Source organism: Engystomops pustulosus, chromosome 2 (genome assembly GCF_040894005.1).
Source record: "Engystomops pustulosus chromosome 2, aEngPut4.maternal, whole genome shotgun sequence".
NCBI lineage: Eukaryota > Metazoa > Chordata > Amphibia > Anura > Leptodactylidae > Engystomops > Engystomops pustulosus.
In genome coordinates this window covers 239,696,561-239,712,285 of record NC_092412.1, presented here as the reverse complement: position 1 = coordinate 239,712,285, position 15,725 = coordinate 239,696,561, and the positions used below count along the sequence as shown (strand labels likewise).

General features: G+C 41.8%; 1 protein-coding gene across 1 annotated transcript; it reads right to left on the bottom strand.

The window, feature by feature from the left end:
• Window positions 1–1,001: 1,001 nt before the first annotated feature.
• On the bottom strand, window positions 1,002–11,329 carry LOC140116776 (uncharacterized). The gene is made up of 11 exons (XM_072133215.1): window positions 11,223–11,329; window positions 10,229–10,381; window positions 9,488–9,605; window positions 9,298–9,348; window positions 6,476–6,553; window positions 5,407–5,463; window positions 4,720–4,779; window positions 4,576–4,640; window positions 4,290–4,371; window positions 3,284–3,345; window positions 1,002–1,280 (listed from the first exon to the last, which is right to left on the bottom strand). The coding sequence occupies exons 1-11, from the start codon at window positions 11,225–11,227 to the stop codon at window positions 1,061–1,063; spliced, it is 951 nt and encodes a 316-aa protein (XP_071989316.1). The 5' UTR covers window positions 11,228–11,329; the 3' UTR covers window positions 1,002–1,060.
• Between the last annotated feature and the right edge of the window lie 4,396 nt (window positions 11,330–15,725).

Sequence of the window (15,725 nt, the reverse complement as noted above, 5' to 3'; positions counted from 1 at the left end):
CACGGGGAGCGACGATCCTTGGAAAGATGGCAATAAGCAGGAAAACACCCACGATCGGTGACGGCACTGATCGCGGGTGTTACCGGTAAGCCTTTGCTGCAATATGCTGCAAAACGCATTGGGGCAGATTTACTTACCTGGTCCATTCGCAATCCAGCGGCGCGTTCTCTGCGGTGGATTCGGGTCCGGCCGGGATTCACTAAGGTAATTCCTCCGATGTCCACCAGGTGGCGCTGCTGCGCTGAAGTCTGCTGTAATGCACTCAAGTACACCGGCCTATTCCTGGTGAAGGTAAGTGCAAGCTCCGCGACACTTTTTGTTTTTTAAATGCGGCGGTTTTTCCGAATCCGTAGGGTTTTCTTTCGGCCACGCCCCCCGATTTCCGTTGCGTGCATGCCAGCACCGATGCGCCAAAATCCTGGGGCAATACAGGGAAAATCGTCGCAAATCGGAAATATTCGGGTAACACGTCGGGAAACCGCGAACCGGGCCCTTAGTAAATGACCCCCATTATGTATTCACCAATAAAAGACCAACTTTTATACGATAACAGTCGCTTTACTGAGCGATGCAGTGCCAACTCATACAAGACCATCTTGTGTGCAGCCTCTGTGCAGCTATACAGTGTAATGAGCTGGGAATAATGGTAGGAACCGAGGTGATGCTAGACAGCTGATCACAATAAATATGAGGGCACGTCAATGTGTTCTTTGAAAGAAATATGGGATGGACAGACACTAATGTTTGACAAAGGCATACAAACCACTGGGACAGGGAACTGTATAAGGTCCATAAGAAAGGAAGAGTAGGGAGGGAGTCTACTCATCTTCTCTTCCTCTGGGCTATTTGTCTTACCCTCCATCCTTACCTATTATCACTAATGATCACCAAATTATCCATAGAAAACACAGCCATCCATTTCCATCCCTGGATGTGACTGCGCCATTACTTGCTAAAGTCTGGTCATCCATCCATGTTGGCCGCAATAAGCTCATTAGCACTGAGTCTATAGATTTTGTCATTTATTTTTTAAAGAGTGGAATATTTTATTTGAACTCCTTTATGAAGGCTTCACTCCAAGTACCCTCAGCTTCAAATAGGGGTGCAGAAGGTTCTGTAAGACGTCTACAGTTTCTGAGAGGAAAATTCTGCGTAGGTTCAGCAGTGGGTATTCAGGGCGTACTGCATGGAAAAGCCGCATAAAAACGTAGAAGACAAGGAGGAAGAAGCCAACACTAAACGAGCACCAAAGAAACTGTTGCATCATGTTAAGCAGAAACCTGCAAGAGGAAACGGAGTCTTAGATCTTATCCACATATGCGTTTGTACATTTTATTTTTTTATTTTGTGATGGTAATCCTTGAACGGACAAAAACATAGGGAGGAATCATTAAGACTAGCAACCGATGTTCTAGCCTCTTAGTAAATATGGTTGCAAATGTAACACCCGTGCCAATGCATAGGCAAGGTGCTTGTTACGAATAGTGCCCTCTCCATGTTAGGAGCTGTTAGGGAGACTGATCACTAGAGATGAACAAGTATACTCGTCCGTACTCGAAACGGCTCGTTGCTCGGACGAGTATTTCGCCGGCTCGAGATTGAGCATTTACTTAAGAAAACACAGTGAAGAACAGTGAAGAATACAATGAAAACAGTGAACACATTAACACAGTGAACACAGGATCATTTAAGTGAAGAACACATTGAAACATCTGCAATGTTGACACATATTGTTTTCACATACTATTGTGAAGAAAACCGTTCTGCACTCGTATCTTCGGAACAGATTGCAGATTTACGCGAACATCTGCAATGTGTTCTTCACTGTGTTCTTTCAATGTGTTCTTTCAGTGAAAACATCTGCAAACATCTGCAATGTGTTCTTCTTCAGTGTTCTTCTTTCAATGTGTTCTTTCAGTGAAAAATGCTCGAGTCTCCCATTGACTTCAATGGGGTTCGTTATTCGATACGAGCACTCGAGCATCAGGAAAAGTTTGTCTTGAATAACGAGCACTCAAGCATTTTAGTGCTCGCTCATCTCTACTGATCACCTTCTAATACTGGAGAACGTTGTAATTGTACCTGTAGCCACTGCCTGGTAAGGCAAGAGTTAACAATTTGAAATGTTGTTGTCCAATAAGAATCTCTATACGATTGTAAAGCAAGCTGGAAGCTCTTTGGAGGGTGCTACCACCTGAACAGGGGAGTATAAAAATCCCTGTTGGGCAGGAGTACATGGTCCAAGTGAGAGATTCCATCTTGGAGTACATGTCAGCCAAGCAAGCAGAGGAGAGTACAGCTCTGCAGTGTCATAATACAAGGAAGCAGAAGTGCCTTAGGCTACTGCCTAGCACCCAGGGCAAGTTGGGAAACTTAAGCCCCTAGAGCAGAGGTCCACCGTCCGGACTTGGCTCCACCTTTACCAGCCCAGCCTGAAGCTACTACCAGCCTGTGAGTAAACCTTCCTGTGGACCAGCTATCTCCATCAACCTTCCAGCTTGCTGAATCTGCTGCTACCATTGCCGGCTTTGTGAAGTTGAACAAAGAACTGTAAATTGATTTGTACAATGTGCCTGCGTGTAATCTCTGGATCAGGCTGCATAACCACCACAAGCTCCCCAAACTCATTCATCCAGGAACTCCAAAATACACCCCATGGGTTGCTCCTGGGAGAAACCTCTTTCATCAGCCTCTCCCTCCACATTTCTTGCACACACCACCTGCTGGAGACCTGCCATGCTGTTGAACCATCCTCTGGTCCCCATACCAATCACCGTAACCACAGCGTGCCCAAGGCCTTAATAGCCAGCCACTCCGGTATTCTGAGCCCTGGCTGCCTCAAGGCCCCCAAGAAAAGTCTAGGCCCCAGTGGAGGATGTTGCACAAATTTTGCCAGTTTTGACCTGTAGACCAGGGCGGTACGGGTGGATTTTTTTTGCTCTAGTCTTTGTCAGAACTCAAGTTAAGACTATACCTGTAGTAACTTTCATACGACCCCCCCAGCCCTAAGTAGCGTGTGGGTTGTGGAAAGTGTCGGGGAGAGGGAGATTGACATGGTTTCTCCACCAGAAAACAGCTGTAGAAGCCACAGTAAATCTGGGCCATAGATCCTAAACTTGTTTGGGATGACCACCTAAATATGCACAAGAAAGCGCTCTTCTAATGAGATTAGTATTTATAATACATGGAGGAAATAAAAATACGTCAAAGGAAGTTGGTATTCTCAAAGGTGGTCAGGTTTTTGGCACATTTTTTAAGGTGTAGCACCTGGTGAAGAACTTACCTCCACCCTAGAAAGCCATGAATGCCATCGTTCTTCATGCGCTCCTGCTCCAATTGTTTCTCCTAAAAATAGATGAAAAAATTCTAAAAGACTAATAAATGTTGATTTTTGGTATCGGGGGTGTCCTAAGAGTTAGATCTCTACTGATCAGAGAGCCACTATGCTGACCTCTGATTGGACGTTAGTTTCACTTACTACCAAAAATGGTAATGTATGAGCAGGGATGGCACCATTCACATATGAAAAATAGAAGTCTCATCAGTTATGGCCTGGCTGGGACCTGAAGTGGCGGTAAGTTGTAACAGAGTGCTGGGGGTAGGTGCGTACACCTTATTTTTTCTGGCCTTGGCCATTAATGAGTTTTCAGGTTAGCCTAGAAGACCCTTTAAGAGGGCAACTTCCACCATCTACACTGTTGCTTAACCACTAACACAGTGATACTACCTCTGTTCCACAAATCTAAAACATTGTTTAGGTTTGAAGCTTGATGTAAATCAGGGCGGCTTTGGAAAGGCCATGACCTTTTCAGCGTGCATGGGTCCCTACATCATTCTAATCCAGGTGGGAGAAAAACTTTGGGAGTATGCGCAAAAGTCTTTGAGAGCTGGACGCATGCGCCTCAGTTTACTGCATGTGCGCCAGTAAGTAACCAGACGAGGCATCTATGACATTTCATACCGAGGTCCAGAGATATCACAGCAGTGGTTGGGATTAGATGGAGGAAAGAAATGATCATCCTAGAAATAGACAGGAGAGGATACAATGTTCCATTGCTATGCTCGGGATTGAAGGTAACGACCCGAATGCACCAATTACCTGATTTACACCAAACTTAAAAATTACTTTACTAGATAAGTAAGTATCACTTCCCAATACTAAAGATATGATGTGGAACTGTATGATGGGCTTAGTATCTCTGTATCAGTGAGTATATGACACAGGAGAAGACCTCCTTTCAGTTTAAGGAATCAATAATTAGAAACCGAATTAGCAGGTTTTCACTTACCAGTCTGGTCTCTATAATCTCGTACATTATAGTACTGGCACTGGGGTTTTTTATCATACTATTCTCCTCCACAGCTTTTCTCCTATAAGAAATCAGTCTGTTTAACAAACCGTCTATGAATATCCGTTCAGCAAGAACGAGAGCAGTGATTCCCATGTCCCCTTGCGTGCTAAGACTTAACTATGGGACGGAAGGATATAACCATGGCTAGTGCACAGAAGAGAATGGACTGGTGGTAAAGCTGTATTCTAGATTGCTGAATGAACCACAGAGAGGAGATACTGACATTGCAATTTCCTGGTAAGATTCTTCCAACTGAGATTGTAATTCTTGGATCTTATCATTTAGAACCTGAAAAAGAAGATTCCAGATACATGAGGGCCCCCATGACAGCTGTGTAATAAGAGTGTAGGCATGGACCGATACTCACCTGTTTAATAGATAAGTACTGGCTCATTGTTACCCTCATTTCTTCTATTACCAATTCTCTCTGGAATGAATCACATTTAACTTGTCAACATGTAGCATTCATCTACAAGAAGCCTCATGCAGATGTTCCCATCCTTACCTTTTATGTTGTGCTGAAGCGTCATGGGAATGATACAAAATAAGTGGGGAATGTTAAACTTCCAATCACTCACAACTCTACCTATGTCAACACTGGCTCTTACTATATATAACAAGTGTGTAATAATACTACAAATTCCCATTTTTCCATGGAGCTGGTCTTCTCAGGCCAAGAGGAAGGAACAGGGGCGTAACTAGGAGACGATGGACACCACACCCATTCTGAATGGGGTTGAGGGTACATATATGTCCTTGTAACTGCAGACCCTTCCCTGGGGGAAGTATATGGCAGGATGCTAGAGATAAGAGATTCCTAGTCCTGCCATCCCCTCCCCTGACATTTCTTATCTGAGTTCCCAACTCATCTGTGTATTGTAAAAGTTTTCACTGTTATATATATATATTCACCATTTTTTAGTGTGTTAGGTCGGATGCCAGGGCCCCCGACACTGTGGGTCCCATAGCAGCCACTATGGCTGCTACCGCTTCTTGTTTGTTTGACATGGTTCTTTTCATTAGAAATCTGGATCTCCATAAAAATATCCCTCACCTCCTGTGCCTGATTATCCTTTTCTTTCAACTCCAGACTTTTTGTATTCAAATGTCCCTGTGGAGCAAACACAAAGAAAGTACAACATAAGGTCTAATGCACACCAACATCACGTGTCTGGCTCATTGTCTGGGGCCCATCTGACATCAGTGGGTGAGCGCCATTCACCCTGCCAATGTCCATCACCACACAATAAATACACCCTATAGAGGTCTATGGGCTAGTGAGCCCTTCTGGTTCATTAACATGATTGTAATAGTTGATTTTAAAAAGAAGGAGACCATGGGTAACAAAAATAAGAAGATTACAGTCACATACCCTAGTGTTATGAGTTTCCCTGGTTTATCAGGCTTGATTTTGATGGTAGGTTTCCTTTAAGAAAGGCAATGAGTTTGGTGGGTACAAACAGTCTTCGTTTTCTCTCTCCGGCCACAAATTGACTGTCACAAAAAATGGCCGTCTGTTCTTCTCAATCCATTTCCAAACAACAATTATAATGGATGTTGTCCTTCTGAGGAGCTTCAAGGTGCCTTAGCCAAGCATGCACGTGCATGGTGGGGTCAAAAGAGATGTCTCTCTGCCTAACTAGTACCATAGTGTCTGTAATGTGGACCGATAATGTGTGCGGGACAGTTTCCTTTCACCTAAATCGAAATGTATCTATATATCTCCGAAATATATCTATGTATGTACAGGCAGTCCCCGGGTTACATACAAGATAGGGTCTGTAGGTTTGTTCTTAAGTTGAGTTTGTATGTAAGTCGGAACTGTATATTTTAACATTGTAATCCCAGCCAGAACTTTTTTGGTCTCTGTGACAATTGGATTTTAAAAATGTTGGGTTGTCATAAGAATCAGGATTAATAATAAAGCTTCATTACAGACGCCTGTGATAACTGTTATAGCTGTTTATTGTAGCCCAAGGATAAAGTACAATAATTACCAATATCCAGAGGTCCGTTTGTAACTATGGGTCGTATGTAAGTCGAGTGTTCTTAAGTAGGGGACCGCCTGTATATAAATATCTCCAGTTCTGATCATTTCCTGAGGCTTCACCCATAAAACTCACCTCTAGCTCCACGATTTGTTGCTTCAGCCAGGTGACATCATCACGTAACAAATTATTTTCATTTTCAGAGACACTTATCTACGTGATATAGAATTACATACAGACCTGGTTACAGACTTATCTACTTATTGTATTAGCATCCTAAGAAATCTCAACAAAAAATTCACAAAACACAAAGTACAGAACAAAGGAAATATTGATCCCGCAAAAGTGATATCCTGAATAGTAAAAATACATTATTTTCTTTAGGTATTGATGGCTTAGATTTCAGAGGAGATCATCAATATTGAATAGCGGGGGGTCTAGCACCTCCAATGATCATCAGTTATCAGCAGCTGCAGTAGCGGGACTACTCGGGGTACAGAGATGGAAACACGGCTCAATGTGTAACGGCCCGGATGGATCACTGTAACTAAGCCGCCATTCAGTTGAATGAGACTGAACAATAGTAGTCAAAAAAGTCACTAGCTAGCAGATAGGCATGTTTTCTACTCTGCCATAGCTGCTGATGTCATCTTATTGTATGGGTCACTACCAGAGGGAGATATCTAGTAGGAACTATAGTAGGAGGGTGCTGTTCTCTTGCTTACTCCATAGCAGGATTGCATTACTCCACCAGTTGTGGCCTACACCTGGTCTAATACTCCCTAGTCCTTCCTTGCTGCAAGTGCTGCACTTGTTACCTGCTTGTACTACAGCGGATCTGTAGAGGATGAACGAAAGGTAACTATTTATTAATTTTCTTGACTGGCCTGGGGTCTGTTTTTATTAATAATCAGTCTGAGATTTGTATATTGTCTTTCATCTGGTGATTGTGTTTTTAGGTATCATTATGTTTTGCTTAAAGAGGACCCATCACCCCTGAAAAATACAGCCACCAAATTAGTTCCCCAGTCCCTTTATATTTATTCAATTTTTGTTCTAATGTATGTGTGCAAACTTAGTTTTAATCGATCCGAATAAGAGGCCGGATCGTCGTACTTGTCCCTGTGCAGTCAGCCGTATTCATGAGGGGGCCGGCCGACACACCCCCTCCCCGCCCCTGTCAGTCAGGGACCTGTAAGAATCGCCGGAAGCAGCGCATGTATTGCGCAATCACTGCCGGCTCTATGCGATGCTGCGTGCTGAAAGCGGCTGCAGAGGGGCTTATTCACAGCGCTGGTTGAATGTTCGTCAGCCGCTGTCAGCGCGCTGCATCACATAGAGCCGGCAGCAATTGTGCAATACATGCACTGCTGCCGGCGATTCTTACAGGATCTTTACTGACAGGGGCGTGGAAGGGGTATGTCGGTCGGCCCCTTCATGAACGACTGCTAGGGGGCCTGTATGACAATCCGACCTCTTATTTGGTAAAAGGACGGATCGATTAAAACTTTACACACACAAATTTGAAAAAAAAATTGAATAAATATAAAGGGGCTGGGGACAGGATTAGGGGGAACATATTTGGTGGGGGTATTTTTTGGGGGTGACAGGTCCTCTTTAATGTTTCTTGAATAATATTAGGGCTCTACTACAATATTTATCTGATATTATTATGGGCTAGATTTTTATACACTATTACACTATTATACCTGGTACGTCTGGGGTAGTATTTTTACAACAAGGTGGTATTTGGTTTTTCTAGGTGGTATTTTTTACAACACTGTGGTTTTCGGTACTTCAGGGTGGTATTTTTTACAGCACTTTTGTATTTGCTACTTATGAGATGGTATTTTTTACAGCAATATGATATTTGGTCCATCTAGGGTAGCATTTTTTACAGCACTGTGGTACTTGGTACTTCTGGTTTGTTATTTTTTACATCACTGTGGTATTTGGTACTTCTGGTTTGGTATTTTTTTAAAACATTGTAGTATTTGGTACTTCTGGTTTGGTATTTTGTGATGCATTGCTGTGTTTATTGGTGATTTTTTGGGCTGTGCTGTGGTACTTGGTGCTTCTGTATGCACGATTATAATTTTGAAGTGTGGCCCTTTCACGTTGGACTATATAACAGTTTTGTGCTCTGTTAAATAAATATATATTTTTTAATGATGGTAGGTAGCCATTATTAAAGGGTTTGTTCAGTCACAAGAAGTTAGGCAAATACACACTGGAGCACAATTACTTACCCACTCCCTGCGTGATCCCCGATCCGGAATGTCCCCCAAAATGCCCATCTGCCGCGATTCATGAAGATTGTGCGCCCGATTTCCTACATGTGTCCCTCCCCTGATCAGGTCTGCAGGAGTTCGCCTTCATCTTCCTGGTGAATGTCAGTGCATGACTTGTGACACAAATTGAATTGTTAAATCCCACGTGTAGTCCGTATCCATTGTATTGTCCAATGGCCCGCTCCCCGATTTGTGTAGCGTGAAAGCTGGTGCGATTGCAACACAAAACAATTGCGTGCGACTCAATGCCCGAAAAGTTGGGAAACCCTACAAAAATGCAGATGCGGGACCCTTAGTAAATAAGCCCCACTAACTTGCTGATTGGTGGGGGCATCAAGATCCCGGTGGGGGTCTTGGCTATCTCTGTCAGTTCCATAGACTGCGAAACGGAGTAGCAATGGAACTTGGGTGCAATAGGGGTACAACAGACCCATCTCTGAGGCCTGCTATGATCAATAAGTAAGCCCCTCTCCTGTAGATAGAGGCTAACTTGTTATGACTGGAGAACCCCTTTAATTTTGTGCAGGGGGTTTGAATTCATGTATTTTGGATGTCAATTTATTTTTAGGAGCAAAAAGTTTTAAAGAATAAATATAAAGCAAAATGTTTGAAATGGTAAGAAGACAATAGCGGCTTCACACACACTTGTGTCTGAGTTATACTTACCATATGCAAGAGCTCTTCTGCCTTCTCTTCCATGTGGAGACATCTTCTCTCCTGGTCAGAGACATTGTGGTTATTATCAGAGAAAACATAACTATAGGATATATGAAATCCAGGACCCCAATAAGAGTAAGAACCATCACCTAGTGGGCAGTCTGATTTTTCATAGGTTTATATGTACATATGATCCTACCAGCTCTTTCTCCCCTTGGCGTGCCCTACGCTCGGTATTCTCGCATTGCTCCAGGCTCAGCTTCAGCCGGTCGGCCTCTTCCATCAGGTCCAGGAACTTGGCTTTCTCTTTCTGAAGGCTACAGAGAAGAGAACACTAATATCTTCCGTGTACTCACTAAGAGGTAGGTCTTCTGCCATGGCATCACTGAAGATCATACTTCACACCATAGTTAGGAAGACCGTGGTAATGTGTGAGGACAGGGACAGGAACACTAAGAATAAGTCTAATCTCTTTTGTGTCCATATGCGGTGGAGAAGGACGAGGAGCCCAGAAGTTGATGGAACATTTATAATGGCTCAGGAGAAAAGCAATTTCTTCTGTGGATGTGGGAGATTTCTCGTTGTTTTGATGGGCACATAATCGAAAACTATCCTACAGCTTGTACTGATAAGTTGTTGTGATGTTTAACTACTTTTCTTTGGCAAAAGCATTAAAATACCAGCCCCCTCCCCCTCCCAACCTTCCCAGGAGGGATCGGCAGAAGCCCTTGCCCTATTTGAGCAGAGACAACTGTCTTGATAACTTTACTGAAAATTCTAGATAATCCAGAAAAATTCCAGATTGTTACCACTTCTATCTGTTATAATATGGAAACTAATGCACCTTACAATAGCTATGATAACTAGTGGAAACCCTGTTTCTCCGAGGACCAGCAGATTATCTGGGGGTTCAGCCTAGGAGGTCTCACGTCTCGCTTACGTCTTGTTCTCTTCACGCAGCGAGGCCAGCTCCTGCATGAGATCCTGCACCTCAATGTCTGATTTCTCCAGGGACTCTTGTAGGTCATCTTTTAGGATCTTAAGCCTCTTCCACTTTGCTTCCATTTCTTGACGTTTACTATTTCCTTCTTCCCTGGGTGATCAATGGAGCAGAAAAAAAATGGTTGGACTCTTAGGAGTCAGAACATAGAAGAGGTAGGTTACCTCATAGCACTCTCTGGTAATAAAACAGGTTTCCGACTATATGAAAGTTTACTATTTATCATTTGAAAGTAAATGACTGATATTTAGAAGAAGAGGCTTATACTATAACTAGTGAACAGGAAAAGATGAGTACAGACGGTCCCCTACTTAAGGACACCCAACTTACAAACGACCCCTAGTTAAAGACGGACCCCTCTGCCCACTGTGACTATATGTTACTATAGTCCCAGACTGCAATGATCAGCTGTAAGGTGTCTGTAATGAAGCTTTATTGATAATCCTTGGTCCAATTACAACTAAAAAGTTTGAAACTCCAGTTGTCACTGGGGCAAAAACATTTTTTTGTCTGGATCTACAATTATAAAATATTCAGTTCCGATTTACATACAAATTCAACTTAAGAACAAACCTATGGAACCTATCTTGTACGTAACCCAGTGTAGTTATCATTTTGATGGCCCCTCCTTGCATGAACAGCTCATCCTTGTAGTAGCTTCAGAATGGAGGTTTCCTTAAATCTAATGTTATTAAACTTGCCTAATTTGGCCAAAATTGGCCAAAATTGAGGCTTAAACTAAGCCAACTATTAGTGATATAAGCTTTGACTAGACAATGTAATAGTGCAGCAGGTTTATCACCCATCAAGAGCCACTCTGATAGATCTGGTGCATGTAGTAGTAAATGTTGGACCATTTTCTAATAGATACAGTATCAAAGATGTAAAATTGTCCCCAGAAATTTTTATCCATGACCTCAGTAAATTTCCTTACATCATTCAGTATGGCGGCTTCTGCTCCCTGGTGCTGCCAGTAGTAACAGTTGGAAGCTGCACCTGACCCACTGCTGCACCTATTGGCCAAGTACTGGCACTGCAATTATCCCTAGTCCCACGACTGGACAAGATGATTGCTGGGAAATATTTATCTTCACCATCACTGTCCTATCCCAAATGTTGCTGTTTCTTAAAGGGATTTTCCAAGTTCTCAATCTATTCATGGTCCATAGAATAAACAATAGATATCGGGGTCCAAATCCTTGTACGCCCCCTGTTAGCTCTTTGAAGGGGCCACTCTGGTCATGCAGCATTTTGTAGGTGACTTTATACGTTTTCTAAAGATACCTCTCTAGCTTCCCAGCGATTTGCCATTTTAGAGAAAATTCGGTTTAGATATTTATGCAAATGAGCTTCCTGGTGCTTCGGGGGCGGGGACATTATTGCTGGTGCACCTGAAATTACATGTACAAGCTCTGAAATATGGGCAGTTCCGGGCATACGGTGAGATATTGTATCTATTTCCCCCTTACGCCACCAATACTCCAAGTGGGGAGGTGTAAATGGTGGCGTGGCATAAATGTGTCCCATAATCTCTTTTTACTATTCAGGATATCACATTTGGAAGATCAATCTTCTCTATATTTTAATGTGAAATATATTTTTATTATGTATTTCCTTTGTACTGTACTTGGCTTTGCTGTTAGTAACCACCCAAAGTATTGCATCTCTTAAAGGAAATCTACCATCAAAAGTAGACATGATAAACTATTACTCATAGATCCAGGCACTGTGACCATCCATGGCCACCTTCCTTCTAACATCAACTTTTATAATTATGCTGCATTAGGTGTTACCAGATCCCCTTCATGCTGCAGCTTCACAGGCTGTTATAGCGTCTCCCTCCTCCTGCTCCTGGTGTAATCTCACACAGTGGAGAGTGTAAGTGTTCCCGCACAGTGTAACGGCCTGTGAAGCTACAACATGTAGAAGCTCTTTTAACACCCCCAGATATCTATTGGCTCATTAGCATAATTTTAAACATTGATTTTAGAATGAAGGAGATAAAAAAAATATAAAGAGATTACCACCGTCACGGTGCCTGGATCTATGAGTAAGTGTCCATGATTTATCATGATGGATTTTGATGGTAGATTTCCTTGCAGTGTGATGAGAGATAGTAGCTGAGCCAGGCACAGGTCGTCAGTACAGAGCAGGTTACGGACCATCCATTTTTTATCCTCAAATCAGCATATTTGCATCAGTTTTACCATCAGTTGTGCTGATTTATGTGTGAATGGACCTTTAATTAGAAAAAAAATTGTATCGAAAGTTGCTTCTTACCATACAAAGTGCTGTCCATCTAGTGATCTAGTGACAAGTCAATGAGACTTACAAGGTAGTAACCTCTAGGTGTCACTAGTGAGACTTCCTTCTGGAAGAGAGTGAATTTACATACTTTTTTTTCCCATGAATCACTGCTGCTACTACTATTGCCTATCTGTCTTTTTAATGAGAACCAGGTCTCCAAAATAAACAGATTTCTGACTTGACTTGAGAAGTTCTCCAGCCTGGTTATATCATTAGTCACTAGATATTATTTTCCATAGAATCAGTGATTTATTCATGTAAATATCATATAATAACATAGATCCGGGTTCCTTTAGGTTTCAGTTACTCCAGGACTTTTCCTACCATCAGATTGTTCTGAGTTTTCCCTTCATCTCATGTCAGGAGCAGTGGGATACTAGCTAATCCCTCGGAGAAGACTATCAATAACTGTACGGTCAGCAAACTGTCACAATGATTTCGGCTTATTCTTGATGGGCGATGTCTTCTACTACAGTTATTTCCCTCCGAGACTTCACTGAGCAGAATGGAATCTCAGAATGTTCTCCTCTTCATTGGTTTTATAGATGTAAACCCAAAGCCAAGACTGCAACCTCCGTACTGGAGGGGGACTCAACATAAACACAGCATAAACATATGGACAAACAGAAAAGTGTACAATACATATTACCCAATAATCTACCAAGCCAAGTCATCAGTGTCAGCCATGTAACATATCATGCACACTCTAGTGTTGCCTTGTTGTATAATTTGCTTTGCTATATGGCGTCACCTGGTGTTTAACCCCTACGGGACACAGCATCTTTTGGCCTAAAGGACGCAGCCCCATTTTTCAAATCTGGCCTGTGTCACTATAAGTGGTTATAGCGTGGGAACGCTGTGAGATATCCAGGGGATTTTGAGATTGTTTTCTCGTGACACATTGTACTTCAAATTAGTTTAAAAATTTGGATGAAATCTTTTGCGTTTAGTTATGAAAAAAAACAAAATTTGGAAAAATTTTTAAAAATTCTTTATTTTCAACGTTCTAAATTCTCTACTTTTGATTCAGAAAGTCATAGCACCCAAATAAATTCATAACTTACATTTCCCAAATGTCTGCTTTATGTTGGCATGGTTTTTTAAGATTCCACATATTTTACTAGAATGTTATGAGGCTCAGAATTTGGGTGCCATTTTTCACATTTTTTGTAAAATCGCCAAAACCTGTATTTAGATGGACCTGCTCAGTTTCTAATTGACACTGAGAGGCCTAAATAATAGCGAGACTCGTAAATTACCCCATTGTGGAAACTACACCCCTCAACGTATGAAAAACCACTTTTAAGAAGTTTGTTAACCCTTTACGTGTTTTATAGGGGTTAAAACAAAATGGAGGTGGAGTCTGCAAATTGTAATATTTTTTCACAATACACTCATTTTGGGTGGAAAATTTTACATTTGTAATGGATAAAATGAAAAAAGGCTCCACAAAGTTTGATACGCAATTTCTCCCGAGTACACCGATACCCTACATGTGGTGGTAACCTGCTGTATGGGCGCACGGCCGGGCATAGAAGGGAAGGAGGCGCCATCCAGAGCAGATTTGCTATGTCACATTGTACAGGCTATAATTTTTTTCTTTTTTTTATTGAGGACCTATAGGGGCTTATTTCTTTTGCCACATGAGATGCACTTTTCTAATACATAATTTTGGGGCATCTATAGCTAATTGGTGAGATTTAATTAACTCTTTGTTGGTGGAGGAAATGAAAATCATCAATTTTTAGGAAAATTTTTATGTGTTTTTTTTTTTGGCCGTTAACCATACCATGAAAATAGTATATTATTTTTATTCTTTGGGTCGCCACGTTTATGAAAATACTTCATTTATATATATTTTTTTATTTTTTCCCATTTTTACTGAATAAAAAGTAATTTGGCAAAATTGTTGTTAATTTTAGCATCACCGTCTTTCATATGCATAACTTTTTTATTTTTCACCTCAAAAATCTGTTTAAGGGCTTATTTTTTGCAAGAATGATAGCTCTTTTTAGTGGTCTTATTTTAGATTGCGTAACTTTTTAAAATCACTTTTTTAGAGCATTTTTAAAGGGCATTAATAAAATAATCATCTTTAGCAGAGAGAGTTTTTTTAGGTTGTTTTTTACGGGGTTCACTTTGCGGATCTAATAACGATTCTGTTTTATTATACAGATTGTTACGGACGCAGGGATACCAAATATGTGGGGGTTTTGTGTATTTTATTCAATTGTACTGAATAAAAACTAATTTGGAGAAAATCTTATTCATTTTAGCATCACCATCTTTTTATATGCATAACTTTTTTATTTTTTGGCAGATAAATCTTGTTAGGGGCTTATTTTTTGCGAGAACAGTTGTTCTTTTTAGTGGGCTTATTTTGGAGTGCATAACATTTTTTAAATCACTTTTTAGAGCATTTTTTATAGGGTATTAATTAAAAATTATCTTTTTTCGGAATGTTTTTTGCGTTTTTTTCCTCCGGCGTTTACCGTGCGGGTCCAGTAACAATTCTGTTTTATTATGCAGATTGTTACGGACGCGGCAATACCAAATATGCGGGGTTTTTTTGTGTTTTTATGTTTTTTATACTTTATTAAGTTTTTTTATGGGAAAGTGACATTTTAGGGGCTTATATTTTATGTACCGTATATACTCGAGTATAAGCCGACCCGAGTATAAGCCGAGACCCCTAATTTTACCACAAAAAACTGGGAAAACCTATTGACTCAAGTATAAGCCGAGGGTGGGAAATGCATTGGTCACAGACCCCCCAGTATATAGCCAGCCTGCCCCCAGTAGTATACAGCCCAGCCTGCCCCCAGTAGTATACAGCCCAGCCTGCCCCCAGTAGTATACAGCCCAGCCTGCCCCCAGTAGTATACAGCCCAGCCTGCCCCCAGTAGTATACAGCCCAGCCTGCCCCCAGTAGTATACAGCCCAGCCTGCCCCCAGTAGTATACAGCCCAGCCTGCCCCCAGTAGTATACAGCCCAGCCTGCCCCCAGTAGTATACAGCCCAGCCTGCCCCCAGTAGTATACAGCACAGCCGTGCCCCCAGTAGTATACAGCACAGCCGTGCCCCCAGTAGTATACAGCACAGCCTGCCCCCAGTAGTATACAGCACAGCC